This window comes from Loxodonta africana, chromosome 26, assembly GCF_030014295.1.
Source record: "Loxodonta africana isolate mLoxAfr1 chromosome 26, mLoxAfr1.hap2, whole genome shotgun sequence".
NCBI lineage: Eukaryota > Metazoa > Chordata > Mammalia > Proboscidea > Elephantidae > Loxodonta > Loxodonta africana.
The window spans coordinates 18438663-18454941 of record NC_087367.1 but is presented as its reverse complement, the minus strand read 5'-3'; the positions used below and the strand labels follow the sequence as shown (position 1 = coordinate 18454941).

The window sequence follows — 16279 nt, the reverse complement described above, 5'->3', positions numbered from 1 at the left end:
GACATCAAGAAAAGCGGCTGTAACATGCTTAACAAAAAGAATCCCAGTATTACAACTCAGCTTGGATCTATGTATCAAGCTCTAATGTATTAACGATGCTTTGGATTCAATTAGGGGATGTACTTTTCTATGTAAACGAAGCTGGCGAATGCCTCTAGAAGTCATCTAGTCATTTTAAGAAAGTGAAGTGATTTCTCCAAGGTCACAGTTAGTGGCAGCTCTTGGATCTGAAACCAAGCCTCCCGACTGCTGGCAGGTGCTTATGGGAACACTACAAGACTGCTAACACCTACGCTTTTTCCTTGGGATCAAGACCCTGTTCTGCCACCAAAAGGCGTGGCCTTTAGTGGTTCCTTGTCTGTAATACAGGAATGATGATAACCAAGCTCCTTATTTACCTCTCAGCGTGGCCATTTAAAATTAAAGAAAAAAACAAATTGTGTTGAAACCCTAAAAATACCAGTATTAAAAGTAACAATGATGTATTTCAGTGTCTTAATTTTTTATTTTTTTCAATAATGTTTACGGGGGAGGGACACATTCTGGTCATTTAGATGATCAGTAATGCTGTTACTTGTAACTTGGTGTACCTTTCTAGCTGAAACAAAAGCAGGTTTCAAAAAAAAACCTGGGCTTGCAACTTCTGCTCAGGTCAGTTCAGTCATTCCCACAGTCATCCTGAGAGGCTACAAAGATAATTCACTTAAATAACTACCATCAGATCAAGGAGGGAAGCACTTACCAATCAGGAGGAAAAAAGTGTTTGATTGAAGATAACTACAATAAATCCTCAAAAAATACAACTCATTTCTTTTTAAAACAAAAAGGGTTGAGGTAATCTTTTTTTTTTTTTATTAACTTTTATTGAGCTTCAAGTGAACGTTTACAAATCAAGTCAGACGGTCACATATAAGTTTATATACACCTTACTCCGTACTCCCACTTGCTCTCCCCCTAATGAGTCAGCCCTTCCAGTCTCTCCTTTCGTGACAATTTTGCCAGCTGGTTGAAGTAATTTTATGTTAACTTGATAACAATGAATCCGGAATGTCTGTGAACTTAGAAAATCTAACCTAAGAGTAAATAAACATTCTAATAAAGTATCTCAAAAGGAGCCACAAAAAATTCTCATGAATCTGGATAGAAGTCTCCTTTCAAAATGCTTTGAATTAAAATAGTTCAAAGTATTAGAAAAGATAGGATGGTTTACCTGACTGTAACTGTTTAAATGATTTTAGACCTTGCCCGGCGCGTTCACTTTATTACGAGGCAATAGCTCAATACTTGAAAAGTAACTTCCCTTTCTTTAGCCACTTTGCTCAGCTGGCACCAAGACCTTAGACTGGCCCTTCCTTATACATTTTACCCTCTTATATTCTTACTCTCATATTTTCTAAATATGCCAAAGGGTGCAGACCCCCAATAATTCTGGGTTAGTCCACCTCATTTAGGCCAACTTGCTAAAAATGTATTACTCTAAGTGGTGACTTTTCTACTTGTGCTACTGAGAAAAATAATGGTTAAGACGAACCACGAGAAAGTCATTAGAGGAACCCTTTAAAGGGGTTGGGGATAGCTTAATTTTTAGCGAGGAAAATTCCACAGTTCAATAGAAATTTGATCATTCTATTATTGAGACCTCTTCCTTCGGTTTTATCTAACCTCCAAATATCTTTATTTCCTGAAGAATTTTATCTATTCCTTATGAAACGCTCCTCGGCATCTACATCATTCCAGTCATTGCTTTCCTGTTATTTCTACCAGTTTATACCTAGCTTTCACAGGCCACCCACTACCACCCACTGCCGTCAAGTCAATTCTGACTCACAGCGACACTACAGGACAGAGGAGCATGGCCCCACAGAGTTTCCAAGGCTATAAATCTTCACATAAGCAGACTGGCACATCTTTCTTCTGCAGAACAGCTGGCCGGTTCGAGCTACCGACCTTTCAGTTACCAGGCAAGTGCTTTAACAACTGCGTCACCAGGGCTCCTTACATATAATTTCCATGGGTGAATTCACAGGACAGGCAGTAACCAACATAAGACAAACAACAAGTTCGCTGCACTAATATGAATATTAACTTCTTACCTTACACTAAAGAAACTATATGGAATACACGGCCAGCTCCCTGTCATATGAAGAAAGGCTACAGAATATATATTTTTAGGACCTTCTGCCAGGGAGAACCTACTTTTTATAGACAATCCCTTATATTCTCAAGTCACAGTGCTCAGTAAAGATAAGCTTTTGGGTTTTCCAGATAAAATTTTCTTTGATTAAAAAAGGTGGTATCTCTTTTTTAAATGTCCCAATGGTAAATAAAAACTGGTACCCGATTGTTAACCAAAAGCTAAGACTTTTTACAAATGCAGTATAATATTTACAAAGTCTAATATGAAAGTGATGTGGTATAAAAAGGGTGTTTAAAATAGGAGGAGGAGAACCTCAGCCCTAATCCTAGGACTACCAACAGGTAGATGTTTACGGAGTCACAGGTCAGTCAACGAACCTCTTTGCACCTCTGTCTCTTCGTTCATAAAATGTGAGGTTTCAAGAGGCCAGTTCTGAAATCTAACTTCTAAGATTCTAAGAAAGGATGAATTCAAGATAAAGCCTATTTTTCTACTAGTTCAAGCTACAACCGTAAAAAGAAATTACCTAACTTCTTTTATATTTACCTAATTCAAGTCTAGGTACTGTGAGATGGTTGGGGGAAGCAAAGTTACCTGAAGAATAGACGAATATTCAACAGGGGACCAAAACTATTTTCATATCCTGTGTAAAGGTGGACAACACTAATATACCTATAGATTCTCAAGGAATGATGTAATCTTTCTGTGGTTCAAAAACACGAAGTTAAAGGTTCCTCTTGAAGATTTCAGAGCTGGAGGATACGTAAAGAGTTAATCAAATAGCATATTGTTTTTACAAGGATTTTTCTAAAAAGGATTTAGAGACTTTTAAAGCCAGAAACAATTAGGGAATACTTGTTTCAATATTCCTTTAAACCCAAAGACGACTATATATTTAAAATAAAATTGCAATATGAAAGTGTGCTAAAAGCACTTTTTTTTTGTTGTTTGTGCATTTTGTTTGTCACCCAATGTCACCCTAACAACTCTACATCTCATTCTAAAGCACATTATACTGAGAGATAAAATGAAAAAGACCATTTTTTGTTTCCCCAAGGGGGAAGTACTTCTGTTAAAAGCATCTTTTTATGAGACTACTCTTTCTGAATTACCAATAATGCAAACCCAAGAATTAGATACTGTACTCTAAAATTTAATATTTGTTCGATTCTTATTCACATCCTATAGACATCCCATGTGTACCAGGGAAAAGCATGCTAAATGCTTAAACCTACTTAAGGACCTGAAAGATTGAGCATTTCTGTCCTTCAATCACCAGACTGTCAGGTCACGAGCACTCACTTTCCAATCAAAGTTTTCCGCCTTTCCTTACTGTAACACAGCTCAGCTAAGAAGAGACAGGCTGGCCCACAAAGAAAATGGCCACGCTTCTTATTGTGATGAACCTGACTGTATGCGACTTTACCTTTAAATCTTCCTTAAGGATTAGACAAACTAATTTCAAACACTGGATGTGAAATCAAGAACTAGAGTTTCTTAAAAACTTAAAAATTTTGTGCTGTTTAAAACTATGCTTACGAACCTGAATATCAAGATTAGAGATCAACTAAGAAATGAAATTAAGATGAAAGAAGTCCATCAGGTTTTGTTTTTAAAAATGCTTTAGAAATACTTTTTATTACAACTTATGACGATTCCATTTTCTCAGAAGATCTCCTACTCAGGAATAAATATGTTTTCCCAAAGACTTCAGTTCGATGTGTGTATAAACTAGATCTCTGAACCATTACAAATCTATAAAGGGAAAACTTAACCTTGAACATTTTTCTCCTTCTGATGACCAGCCAGCAGTGGCCAGAAATAATGAGCTCTGACAGGAAAATCTTCTTCCTTCAGAGCCTCCATTAGAGCTTTTGCCAAATCTGAAAGAGATACCATAAAATATTATTACAAAGCTACTTCAGCAAAATTTATTTACATTGATTTCCACTATAAAAATACAGTACCAGCTTTTCTGGCTGACAAAGCACAATGCAGTGTGAACTGTAAAGGACAGGAATGCATCTGGGCTGCCTTTAACTTCTTACAGTAGTCTTGCAGCTTCTCTGCAGGCTAGGGGGAAAAAAAAAGTCACACATCAGCTAAATTTGCAAGGATTCTGTCATTTGACCTTCTGCAAATATTTTACCACTTTCAGGATTTGATGTCCTCATCCTATTTCTAATTCTAATTTTATAATATTTCACTATATTTTAAAGAATCTTATTTCACTGCTTATTACGTACAAAGTAAAAATGGATAGAATACCGTATTCATTGTCACACAATGCTGTAAAAAGAAACTTCCGAAATCACTCAGATTCTCTTTTCTTGGTGCAGGACATGCTAATAAAATTTCCAACGCTGTATCTTCCATTTTTTCCGTGACTAAAAGCAAAATGAGGTTCATTGCATCTGGGAAGAAAAGACATCTTTTTTTACTGAATTGAACAATATTTTTACACTGTAACCAGGACTGAAAACAAAATTATGACTGCAAACAGCAAAAAGATCTGCCTGACTTATTTTAAGGTATATGTTAAAAATAATGATGAAATACTTCCAAATCAAAACATTGCCGTTCATCAACTCAAGTTTTTTAGCTTACTATGCTGTCTTTAAGAGTCTTGTGTTCATCAACCACAATCCATACTCCCCTACTGTTAAGGGGATGCCTTTTCCATCATTTTAGAGTCACAATCCAAATTTTTATGCAAATCAATTTTTAAAATACTACCTGGAATATATCTTCCTTCATATGTCATTTTTTCCAAAATTTCTGAGACATACTGAGGATACCCGGCTTTACTGAAGGCAAAGATAACTTGCAATAAATCCCGGTCCATAAGGTAAATATCAGACTTCTTCACCTTCTCCAAAGTCTACAGACAATTCCAGAAATTAGAAGAAAAGTTAGAAACCAGTGTTTTTTTTTTTTTTTTTTAGGTTATATCTTGAGTCAATCTCTTTTTTTTTTAAAATAATTTTTATTGAGCTTTAAGTGAACTTTTACAAATCAAGTCAGTCTGTCACACATAAGCTTATATACACCTTACTCCACACTCCCACTTACTCTCCCCCTAATGAGTCAGCTCTTCCAGTCTATCCTTTCGTGACAATTTCACCAGTTTCTAAGCCTCTCTACCCTCCTATCTCCCCTCCAGACAGGAGAGATGCCAACACAGTCTCAAGTGTCCACCTGATACAAGTAGCTCACTCTTCATCAGCATCTCTCTCCAACCCATTGTCTAGTCCCTTCCATGTCCGATGAGTTGTCTTCAGGAATGGTTTCTGTCCTGGGCCAACAGAAGGTTTGGGGACCATGACCGCCGGGATTCCTCTAGTCTCAGTCAGACCATTAAGTCTGGTCTTTTTATGAGAATTTGGGGTCTGCATCCCACTGATCTCCTGCTCCCTCAGGGGTTCTCTGCTGTGCTCCCTGTCAGGGCAGTCATCGGTTGTGGCCAGGCACCATCTAGTTCTTCTGGTCTCAGGATGATGTAAGACTCTAGTTCATGTGGCCCTTTCTGTCTCTTGGGCTCATAGTTGTCGTGTGACCTTGGTGTTCTTGTGAAACCAGTGTTATTTCGCATTTTATTTTAAAGTTAGATAAGTTAAAATAACAAGATACAAAATATTAGAAATAAACACCATCTGGATTTACTCTATAAAATAGTGGGAAATACTCAACTTCGACAGTAACAGTAATATCAATACCAAAGTTCTGAATTATAATAAGAATTATCCTTAAACACTGCAGTACTTTAAAAAGAGCTGTATAAACTATACTTTTCTGCCTTATGCAAAACATACTAGTTTACACAAATGATTTTGAAGTATACTACTTATTTACATCACACAAGTCATACCTGCTTAACACGGTCAATGTCGCCCTTCTCAGCATATGCATTCAACAATGCTAAGTATGTGTCTGGACCAGGCTCAATTCCAGCCTCTTTCATAACTGTGATAATGTTTTCTGCATTCTCCATATCCCTGTAAGTTAATCAAAAGAAAACAGACTACTATCTAAAACGGAACCCACTGCCACTGAAGTCAATCCCAACTCCTAGGGAATTTACACGACAGAGTAGAACTGCCCCATAGAGTTTCCAAGGCTGAGGTCTTTACGGAAGCAGACTGCCACATCCTTCTCCCGTGGAGCAGCTGGTAGATATGAACCGCTGACCTTTCAGTTAGCAGACAACCACACTTTAACCACTGCACCACTGGGGCTCCTTCAGACTACTATAATAAGGTCAAATTGTCAAAAACATAATATTACTATTCAATCTACAATTTATTGCCTATTCTTACTAAAATTGAAAATTCTTCAGTACAATTCAGAATCATGATAATCTCAAAAAGGGGCAAGTATATTTTCAACTGGTTGCATGTTTTTGAAACAAGATCATAAACACCTCAAATTTGGACAAGTAACTTTTCCAAAAAAGAAATCAAATTGTGTAATAACTACATGAACATTAAATAATGTGCTCTCTTACATTAAGCTAAAATTAGTCTTTTAAGGGAAGAATAGCATTTATTAACTGACTCTTCAAAAATAAAAATATTTTCCAGGACACCAACAAAGCAGCAATAAGCTTCACAAAGTTAGTTACTTTGGATCAGGCCCAATTTTTTTTTCTAAATTAATTAATTTTGTTGTTGTTGTTGGGAATATACACAGCAAAACATACACTAATTCGACAGTTTCTACATGTACAGTTCAGGCCCAATTTTTAAAGCAGGATAATTTTAAAGTTGTGTGAAACATTACGAGCAAGTTATTGAAAGAATTAATATGCTCTACCTCCCACAGATTTTTTGAGGGGGTAGATAAACATGGTTTAATAATTTCTAATTGAAACCTCCCTCAAGAACCCAGATCTTGTTTTGAACATTACCCAGCTCTTGCGTGCCCTGTAACAAGGGCACTAAACACGGCCTCTGTCACTGGAAGATCCTTGCTTTTCATAAATCCAAGAATCTTGCTGTAACGAAAAAAGAAAGGAAGACATTCCTTGGAAATATACATCAAAAACAGTTTTTACAACATCTGTAGAATCAGGCCTTGAATTACTTTGTCTTATTTTTTGTTTCTAAAATATAACCGTAACACATACTTGTTTTTAAAACTTCAAAGTGAAAACCTACTCCTTCCTACTCAATTCCATTCCCTGAAAATATAAATAAGAGGTACTCTCACAAAGAATACTCGGTAATTTTTAAAAATCTGATTGTTTGTTATATACTACTAATTAACCGTTAAAAAGCATAAGGCTTAATAAGATTCATTTACTTAAAAATGAGATTGTACATTTCAAGTTATCCCTGATTTCCCAAATCCTCCATCCAGAAGAGCAGTAAATTTTACATAAGCTGAGAAACACTCCTACTGAATTTAAAGGAGTCAGTGGAGTAAAGCGATTATACCCAGTTCTTCAAATGAACAGTTTAAACAGCTAAGAATATTAGGCAATACTCAAAAAAAGAAAAAAAGCAAAGACAGTTTTATACCTCAACAATTTTAAACCTCCGTTCCGGTAAAACAAATTTTTCATTAAAACATCAATTATGAACCTATTTTTCCTGTCTTACACAACAATTTTATACTTTATTCAAATTATACTTGCTAGATTAAACTGCTTCCAAAATAATTTCCCTAACTAAAGAAGAAACTTTCTTTTCTAAAAAAGAGTGAAAACATTCTAGGTTTACAGAATTTACAAATGTACAGAGATCCGTACCTGGCACCTTCAATATCTCCTACGTTACAATAAGCAGCAATCAACCTCTGGTATGTCACCTGTCAATGAAACGGGCCAGTGAATATTTTCTTATCGGTAAAAAAAAAAAAAAAAAAAAAAAAAGAATGTGACCACTAATGATTTGCAGCAGCAAACACCTACCCGATTGGGTTGGATATTTGCTTCCTCCATCTTTGCCAAGAAGTCCGTGGGTGAGAATTTATATTCATTCTGAAGATAGACTTTAAGTAAAGCATTGTAGTGACTTATGTCATATGTAGTACCTACAAAGGAAATGGTAATCGAATTTTTGTTAACCAAATGTTTTGAAAAGTATCTCAATCACAATTGAAATAAATCACGTGCACCTAAATTGAGCCCAAAAAGGGGGAATGGGGGTGGGGGTATACCACATTAGCATTTCACCCATCTACCTTAATCCTTAGACCCATCTATACAGAAATCCTGTCAGAACAGAGCAAGTTCAGCATGTAAGACATACTTACCATACAGTCATAAGTAACTGCCTATTCAGATATTAAGAGGTTTCTTACTGAACGGACATGGGAAGTCCGGGGTGGAAAGGCAGAGTGCGCTGTCACATTGCAGGGAAAGCAACTAGGGTCATATAACAACGTGTGTATAAATTTTTGTATGACAAACTAACCTGAATGTAAGCTTTCACTTAAAGCACAATTAAAAAAAAAGAGGTCTCTTACTTCTGAAGCACAGTACTCCCTTCTGTTAGAAAAAGCTGACAATGCCCCTGTATTTAAAAGCGACTGGAAGATTTTTCCATATCCAGCAGTCCTCACACATTACAGTCCCTGAGATGGATGGGTTGTGGCTGCAGTTGGTTTTTCACAGGTAAGACTGTGTTGGCAATTCTGCTTGTTCACTACCCAGGCTACCCAAAACCTCTTTTTGAAGGAACCACTCCAATTCCAGTTGCTCAGCACCATTTCTAGTCTGACACTGTTAACTACCTGTATTCCAAATGCCCTTCGAAATCCTTGCGTCCATTTGCCTCAGGCTGGACCAATTAAGGTTCCCGCCGCTCGGCCTTACAACTCCACTCCTGACACCATGGCCGCCTTATCAGTCTCAAACCCTACCATATGTTTCACTAAATTTTCAACCATCAAATTTCTTATTTTTATTCAACTGCCTGTGGCCACAGAGGGCGGTGATCACGGTTGGCGCTAGATTATGAGGCAGAAACCTGTTCTATTAAATTAGTACTTGTTTTGATAATAGGAAACGTGTAGACTTACTGTTTCAGGCACTGTACTAAGTGCTCTGAATACAGAGGTTCAGTTATCCTTCACGACAGCACTGAGGCAGGTACTGTTATCTTATGGATCAGGAAAACCGCCTCTTCTGTTTGTCCAAGGCCACAGGGCTAGTAAGTGACCATAGGACTGGAACCTAGACAACATGTTAGGAATCTAGGCTAGAGAAGCCAACCTCTAACGTTCTACACAGGGCCTTACAGGCAACCACGTCCAACTGAACAATGTTCAGCAGCAGAACACTACCAGGTTTGTTTTTTTTTGCCACACTGGCAGGTTAATAGCTACTAGGTCACAGTTCTATGGATGGCAAAAATATTTCCTCCTGAAATCCAACATTTATCTATAAAATTTTTTTAAAACTTTACAAAAATTAACTAGTCATCAGAATGAATTCTAGATCCATTCAAAGCTGTGAGTAAGGGCCTGTCTATTCTATAGTAGTTTTTTCATATAGGTCCTACACAGTTCTAGATCCATTCAAAACTGTAAGGATCTGTCTATTCTATAGTAGTTTTTTTCATATAGGTCCTACACACTTCTTTTTTGTGGCTATACTGAATTGGATTTTTTTATCCATTTTATTCCCTAACTAGGAAAGTTAGAGATTCTTGAACATTTTATATGCCTAGCTACCTTATTGTAAGTTAATTTTATGGGATTTTACAGGCAAACAATCACGACACCTAAAAAAATAATTTCTATTATTGTTTCACAGCTTATTCCATTGCCATTACACATATTAGTTGTTGGTTTTAGATTTTAATATGTTAAAGATTTTTTCAAATGGCCTTTTAAAACTATATTTTGAATAGGTACTATATTCTCATGGTTCAAAACTGAAAAAGTTCCAAGAGGTATAGAATAAAAATTGTATCCAGTATTTACCAGTTTCTAATACATCCTTCCAGAATTATTTTAATATTTTATATGCATATGTGTACACACTCACACGTAAAGACTTCTCCTTAAAATGGTAAGATACTACACACAAGTTCTGTACCTTAATTTTCATTTATATCTTAAAGAATATTCCTATGAGTATTTGAAGAATTTTTAATTTTTTTAGCAGTAGCACAGCATTCCATTTTATGGATCCTCCGTAATTTATTTATCCAATCTCCTACTGAGGGACAGGAGAATTGGTTCCAACTTCTCACTATCAGAAACAAGCTACAATAAACGATGTCCTTTTGTCCATGTGAGTATATCTGTATCTAAATTCTAACAAATGAAACTGCCGGGTCAAACAGCGTGTGCATTTATAACTTTGACAGACCAAAAAGTTTTCTACTTTGTTCTTTTTCTTAACTTACTATAAAAGTAATGCTTATGAAAAATTAAGAAAAATTATTTCATTATTAATGCCCCTAGATGTCACTATAACTCACCAAATAAATCGTATTACCCAAAAAAAAGTAAATCAAGTCGCCCTTGTACAAGATTGAATTACAGCATTTATGTAAAGAAACACTTTTTTTCTAAAAGAAAAAATACCTACACCTTTGATATGTTATCTATAATGATACAATCATACCCAATTTTTGAAGTTGGTCCCATATCCTATGAACAAATTCTGTTCGCTCTGAGTGCGTTAGTTCAGGCAAGAGAGAACCACAGCTGCGCAGAAGAAGCAAGACTTGATTACTGCCAGGGGTACCTACTAAAAAAAAAGATTAAAATACTATTTAACACAGAACCAGTATCATATAGATAAATATCAAAATTTAAACTGAAGTCTATAAATACTCAAGAGTCTCCCGGCCCACCACAGGTAATATTAAGAAAGTAGGCATAAATTTGGAAAATCCCATCCTTATCCACAGGTATCTTTTACAATTTTATTAAAAGTTATAACTTGAATTCTTATCATCGGTTTGCTTTGTTAAGACGGCTAAGAACACGAATCTATGAAATACAAAAAGCCTAATTTATACACAGTGTTTGCTGCAATTCAAAGGCTAAGCCTTTCAGCATCTTATGAAATTGTACAAAGCCAGACAAGTAAAACCTAGGAATAATAAATTTAGGTTTATAATCAGTTACAAAATAACACAAACTTCCTTCTCTCTTTATCCGTGACTTTTATCTACATGCACCTAAAAGCATGACTTAAAACAAAACAAAATAACCTACTGTATGATTCCATTTATGTGAAATACCCAGAGCTGGCAAATCTACAGAGACAGAAAGTAGGCTAGCGGTTGCCTAGGGCTGGAAGGGACTGGGGATGGTGTCTAGGAGGATGGGGTGATGGAAGTGTACTAAAATCGATGGTGGTGACAACTGTACAACTCTGAAGAGCTACCGAATTGTATACTTCAAATGGGCAAATTGTATGGTATCTCAATAAAGCTATTAAAAATCAAAACAAAAGAAATGAAGGTTAGAGAAAGAAACGATACCAAACCCAACCCACTGCCACTGAGTTGATTCCAACTCACAGCAACCCTACAGGACAGAGCAGAACTGCCCCATAGGGTTTCCAAGAAGGGCTGGTAGATCTGAACTGCCGATCTTTTGGTTAGCAGCTGTAGCTCTTAACCACTGAGCCACCAGGGTGCCAAATGATACAGAATCTTGAAATGCACACAATTATACTGTTACAATTTATACTTTTTTGGTATCCTTCATCCTTAAGTTTTATAGCTATGCTTCTTATCTGGTTGAGACCCATAAGATGGGCTTCATCAAGCTGATAAATACCCTGGAAGTGCATATAAAAATCTGTATGTGGGCATTTTTTGGGGGGGGGGAGGGGCTGGGTGGAGTACCTATAGCTTTCATCAGAGTATGAAGGGTATAAGTGGCCCAGGTAGATTTTAGTAACTAAGTGAAAATGAAAGGGAAATAATGATTAGTCTTTCTGGACATCTGTCACATACGATCATCTTAAGAAAAGCTGACATTATACAACGGAAGATGAAGACAAACTGGTATCTTCTGAAACAGTTCACCACTGAGAGTGGCTCTTCTACAAGCTACGCAAAGCAAAAAGACAACTTTTATCTGCTGACTCTAGAACAAATAACCAAACAAAACATTCTAGATAGTCCCAATTTTGTCCAGCTGAGTTGAAAAGACAAAGAGAGTCATAGCAAAAAATCATGACGATGAAAAGAGCACGACAAGCAACTAAAAACATCCGATGATGTACTCTATAATGTGCTTGCCCCCAAATACATTCTCATAAAGGAGTTCAACTTTCTGAACAGAAAATTTTGAAATACCTGAGTGGCACGTGTTCATAAAGATTTTTTCTAGAAGTGTCTTTGGGATGCGGCCAGTTCTTCGGACAGAATCATCTAGTCTCATTAGAGCCCACTCAAATTGTCCGACATTCTTTCCACGAGCAGACGCGGACTCCTCTTGAAGGTCGTTCTGTTCTTTAGCAGCAATAGCAGCATATTGCCTGGCTTGGCTGGCTAGGTCTCTATAAAATAAAACACGATGAATAATTAACTAAATCAGCTACTATCCATGTAGGTCATCTTTTTGAGTAAAATATATACGAAGTTTCATTTATTAGTTATTAAATATCTAAAATCCTAGTGCAATATCAAAAATACTCAGAAAAACATGAACTGGTAGGAAGTCTCGACTTTGGCTTTAAATAACTGTACGCATGCGCACAAGCACACAGAGTACGCACAATAAATCTCTTGAATAACTGAGTGTTCCCACAACCTTCCACATGGAATCGTTTAATAAAAAATAAGATGACAATACGGTGTTTTAAGTTTGTTTTTTTTTTTGCCCTTAACCAAAACCAGGTTAATGAATAGAAACGAAGCAGCATGTGCTACAAAGCTCTTCGCACTTCTACAAATGAGACGAGATCTAAAATATAGTCAAAATGATAATAAATACCTTCAGTGTTTTCTGGGCATAAGCTTAGTATGAATTTAAAGGAAGACCAAAGTCTAAGTTTTAAAACAAAGCAGTTTTTTCAAAGGCTCATTCAGGCCAAAATAATTTCCTATCTGTCTAAATAAATGAAAAACACTTGATAGTGATAAAGGGTGTTCCAGCTCTTTCTTCACACCTGCTTTCTACCTCTCAAAATGCAAGTTTAACATTTTTCTAATTATCCATATGCAGAAAAGGAGCAACTGCAACCACCAAAAAGAAAACTAGATTTCTGGTGTTAAACATCATTAATTTTAGGGAAGTCAGAAAGGAAGGAAAAATGTTTACGAACGAGGTAAGCTCAGAACAGTACATGTGTGCTTGCAAAGAGGAAACAACTGTGAACAATTCAGTATTTTAACAATACAGACTAGTGTGCAAAGCTAAGCCCTAAAACATGAAACCAGAGGTATTCCACGCTGCATACAGGCTGTCCTGGTTTACAAATGACAAACTTGAAAATAATCCTTATATGTGAAGGAAACCCTGTCAAAAAATCACTGATTTTTATCTAAACTCTATGTCTGAGTTCAAACAGCATTAACAGTCAAAATCTCTGTGTTTAGAGACGTACACATATACTTCAAAATAGCGTGAACTTCCCACCAGCTGCCACTAAGTATAATGAAGTATATATACTACTAGATATATACTAACTAGATAATACTCTTATTAATCCAGGGATGTCTTCGGGTGTGTGCCTTTGCACCACCAGCAATTATCAAAATGTTTACTTCCTGGTGAGTTTAAAAATAAAAGTACTCTTGGTTTCTTAACCTACGTCGCAGCATTTTATGGTTGTTAACTTGGAAAGCCGGTCACGAACTGAACGATTAAGCTGTGACATTTGCATTAAAGGAAGCTATTTCAAAGGTTTCACCACAGGTAGAACCCCAAAAAACCAAACCCATTGCCGCTGAGTCAATGCCGACTCATGGCAACCCTGAAGGACAAAGCAGAACTGCCCCGCAGGGTTCCAAGGAGCGCCTGGTGGATTCAAATTGCTGACCTCTACAGGAGCAGTTAAGAAAACGATACTGGACTAGGAAGGAGATTAATTTAGTTCTAACCCTTAACTCTAAGCGCTCGGCCGCTAACTGATAGGTTGGAGGTTCAAGTCCACCCAGAGGTGCCTTGGAAGTAAGGCGAGGCAATCTACTTGTGAAAAATCGGCCATTGAAAACCCTATGGAGCACAGTTCAACTCTGATACACATGGGATCACCATGATTCAGGGGTGACTCAGTGGAACCGGTGATGGTAACCCCAATTCTACCACTATGATCTGGGGCAAATCACAACCACTCTGACCATCAATGACCACACCTACAGATAACAGACTGGAAAACAATAAGGGGGAAAAAAAAGCCAGGATACTAACCAAAAGAGACAGACTTATCTTTGTAAATCTAATGATTAGCACATTGTTGGTAGTTAACTCACTGTTAAATGAGCTGAATTAATTAAATGTTAATTATTACATGTAAACCACAAAAGATACACTCCTACTCTCCCTTACTTTTAAAGGACTCTATGGCCACTTAAAGGAGCCCTGGTGGCACAGTGGTTAAGCGCTCAGCTGTGAGCCAAAAGGTTGGCAGTTCAAACCCACCAGTCACTCAGCAGGAGAAAGATGTGGCAATCTGTTTCTGTAAAGATTCATATTATAGCCTTGGGAACTCTATGGGGCAGTTCTGCTCTGTCCTATAGGGTCACTACGAGTCAGAATTTTGTATGGCCATTTGTCTGGTTACTGAATGAATTGTTACTAAACTACTTCCATGTTAGTGTCAGGCAAACACAAAATAGCGATATTTTAAACCAGCCAGACCAATGTGTCAAGTTCAGGTGACTGCGTGGGAATATTGTTCAACCACGAAAGCCGATTAATATAGAAATCTCAAAATTGTAGGGAAGTCTATTTGCCAAAGTTTAAGCAAAGGAAGACAACTCTAATCTGATAAACTGTGAGAGAGCACAAAAATAAAACCATTACTGAAATGCAGTTGAAAAAAGTAAGCTCAAATAAATACAAATAAAATTCAGGACAAGGGAAGATAGGGATGTTTATAAACTAGCCCATCATTCTGAACATTCTAAGGCTAATTTTTCTTACAATAAATCTTTAAATGCAGTCAAGCCTCCAGTAAACTTAGCTTTAATTAAAAAAAAAAAAAAAAAAAAAAAACTCATTGCCATCATCAAGTCAATTCCAACTCTTAGCAACCCTAGAGGAGAGGAGAACTGCCCCATAAAGTTTTCAAGGAGCACCTGATGGATCTGAACTGCCGACCTTTTGGTTTGCAGCCATAGCTCTTAATCACTATGTCGCCAGGGTATCCATAGCTTTAATTAAAAAAAAAAAAGGCTAGTAGAAATATGAATCTGCTATAAAATAAATTGGAGTAGGAGGGAAGGACTACACAGTTAACCAAAGGACTCTTCACTCTTCAAGCGGATTCTCCAGTGCGTCCCCAAGTAGCAGCACTTTTACGTTTACAACGGTGGCACAGAATGCACCCTGAAGGAAAGAAGAACTCATAGCTTGAAACAACAGGTATGATGTGACATAAAGGAAAGAACAAGCCCAGGGGCTAAGGTGGGTCCCTGCAAGACGGTGCGTATGAAACGGAACACACTGCCTCTAAATTCTCACGACCAAAGCTGATGTGACCCCACAAGGGAAAATTACTTCAACACCTCTTCAAACTATCGTAACGGCTCCTTTACACTTTCCAGTTACACTTCTCAGGTTCCCTCCTGAGACTCCTGGCAACTCACCACTAATATTCTAAGGTTAGTCATGAATACTCTATGGTAAATCTGGCATTTAAAAAGTCTTTTTTCCCCCTCAGTACTTATTTTTTCAAGTAAACTTTTTATTAATGTGGTACTCACTCTTCCCTAACTTCCACTGTGCACCAAACTAAGCGCCTGTGTCCTTAAATTCCCCACCTACCTGTGATCCTCCTCTAGCCCAGCTCTACCCTCTTCTACCTTTTCACCCTGTCTAGCGCCCATTTAGAGCTACAGGAATTTAAAGAAGGGGGATATACATATAGGATGGATAAGGTATAAACACTTAACATTTATTATGCATTTAATACATGCCAGGTACTAAAAAATTATTACTATAATTCCCACTTATGGATGAGAAAACTGAAGTGACTTGCCCTAAGTCCCAGTAAAGCTA

At 37.0% G+C, this 16279-nt stretch overlaps 1 protein-coding gene across 1 annotated transcript in view; it reads right to left on the bottom strand.

Annotated features, from left to right (window-relative positions):
- LRPPRC (leucine rich pentatricopeptide repeat containing) overlaps positions 1 to 16279 on the bottom strand; it is a 118672-nt gene that overhangs the window by 91478 nt on the left and 10915 nt on the right. The window contains exons 2-11 of the mRNA XM_010595900.3: positions 12409 to 12611; positions 10716 to 10841; positions 8049 to 8170; positions 7887 to 7945; positions 7044 to 7130; positions 6006 to 6132; positions 4874 to 5018; positions 4406 to 4551; positions 4105 to 4210; positions 3913 to 4020 (exon numbers count right to left, since the gene is read on the bottom strand). Of these exons, the coding sequence (XP_010594202.2) occupies positions 3913 to 4020; positions 4105 to 4210; positions 4406 to 4551; positions 4874 to 5018; positions 6006 to 6132; positions 7044 to 7130; positions 7887 to 7945; positions 8049 to 8170; positions 10716 to 10841; positions 12409 to 12611 (1229 nt within the window). The remainder of the gene's footprint in view (positions 1 to 3912; positions 4021 to 4104; positions 4211 to 4405; positions 4552 to 4873; positions 5019 to 6005; positions 6133 to 7043; positions 7131 to 7886; positions 7946 to 8048; positions 8171 to 10715; positions 10842 to 12408; positions 12612 to 16279) is intronic.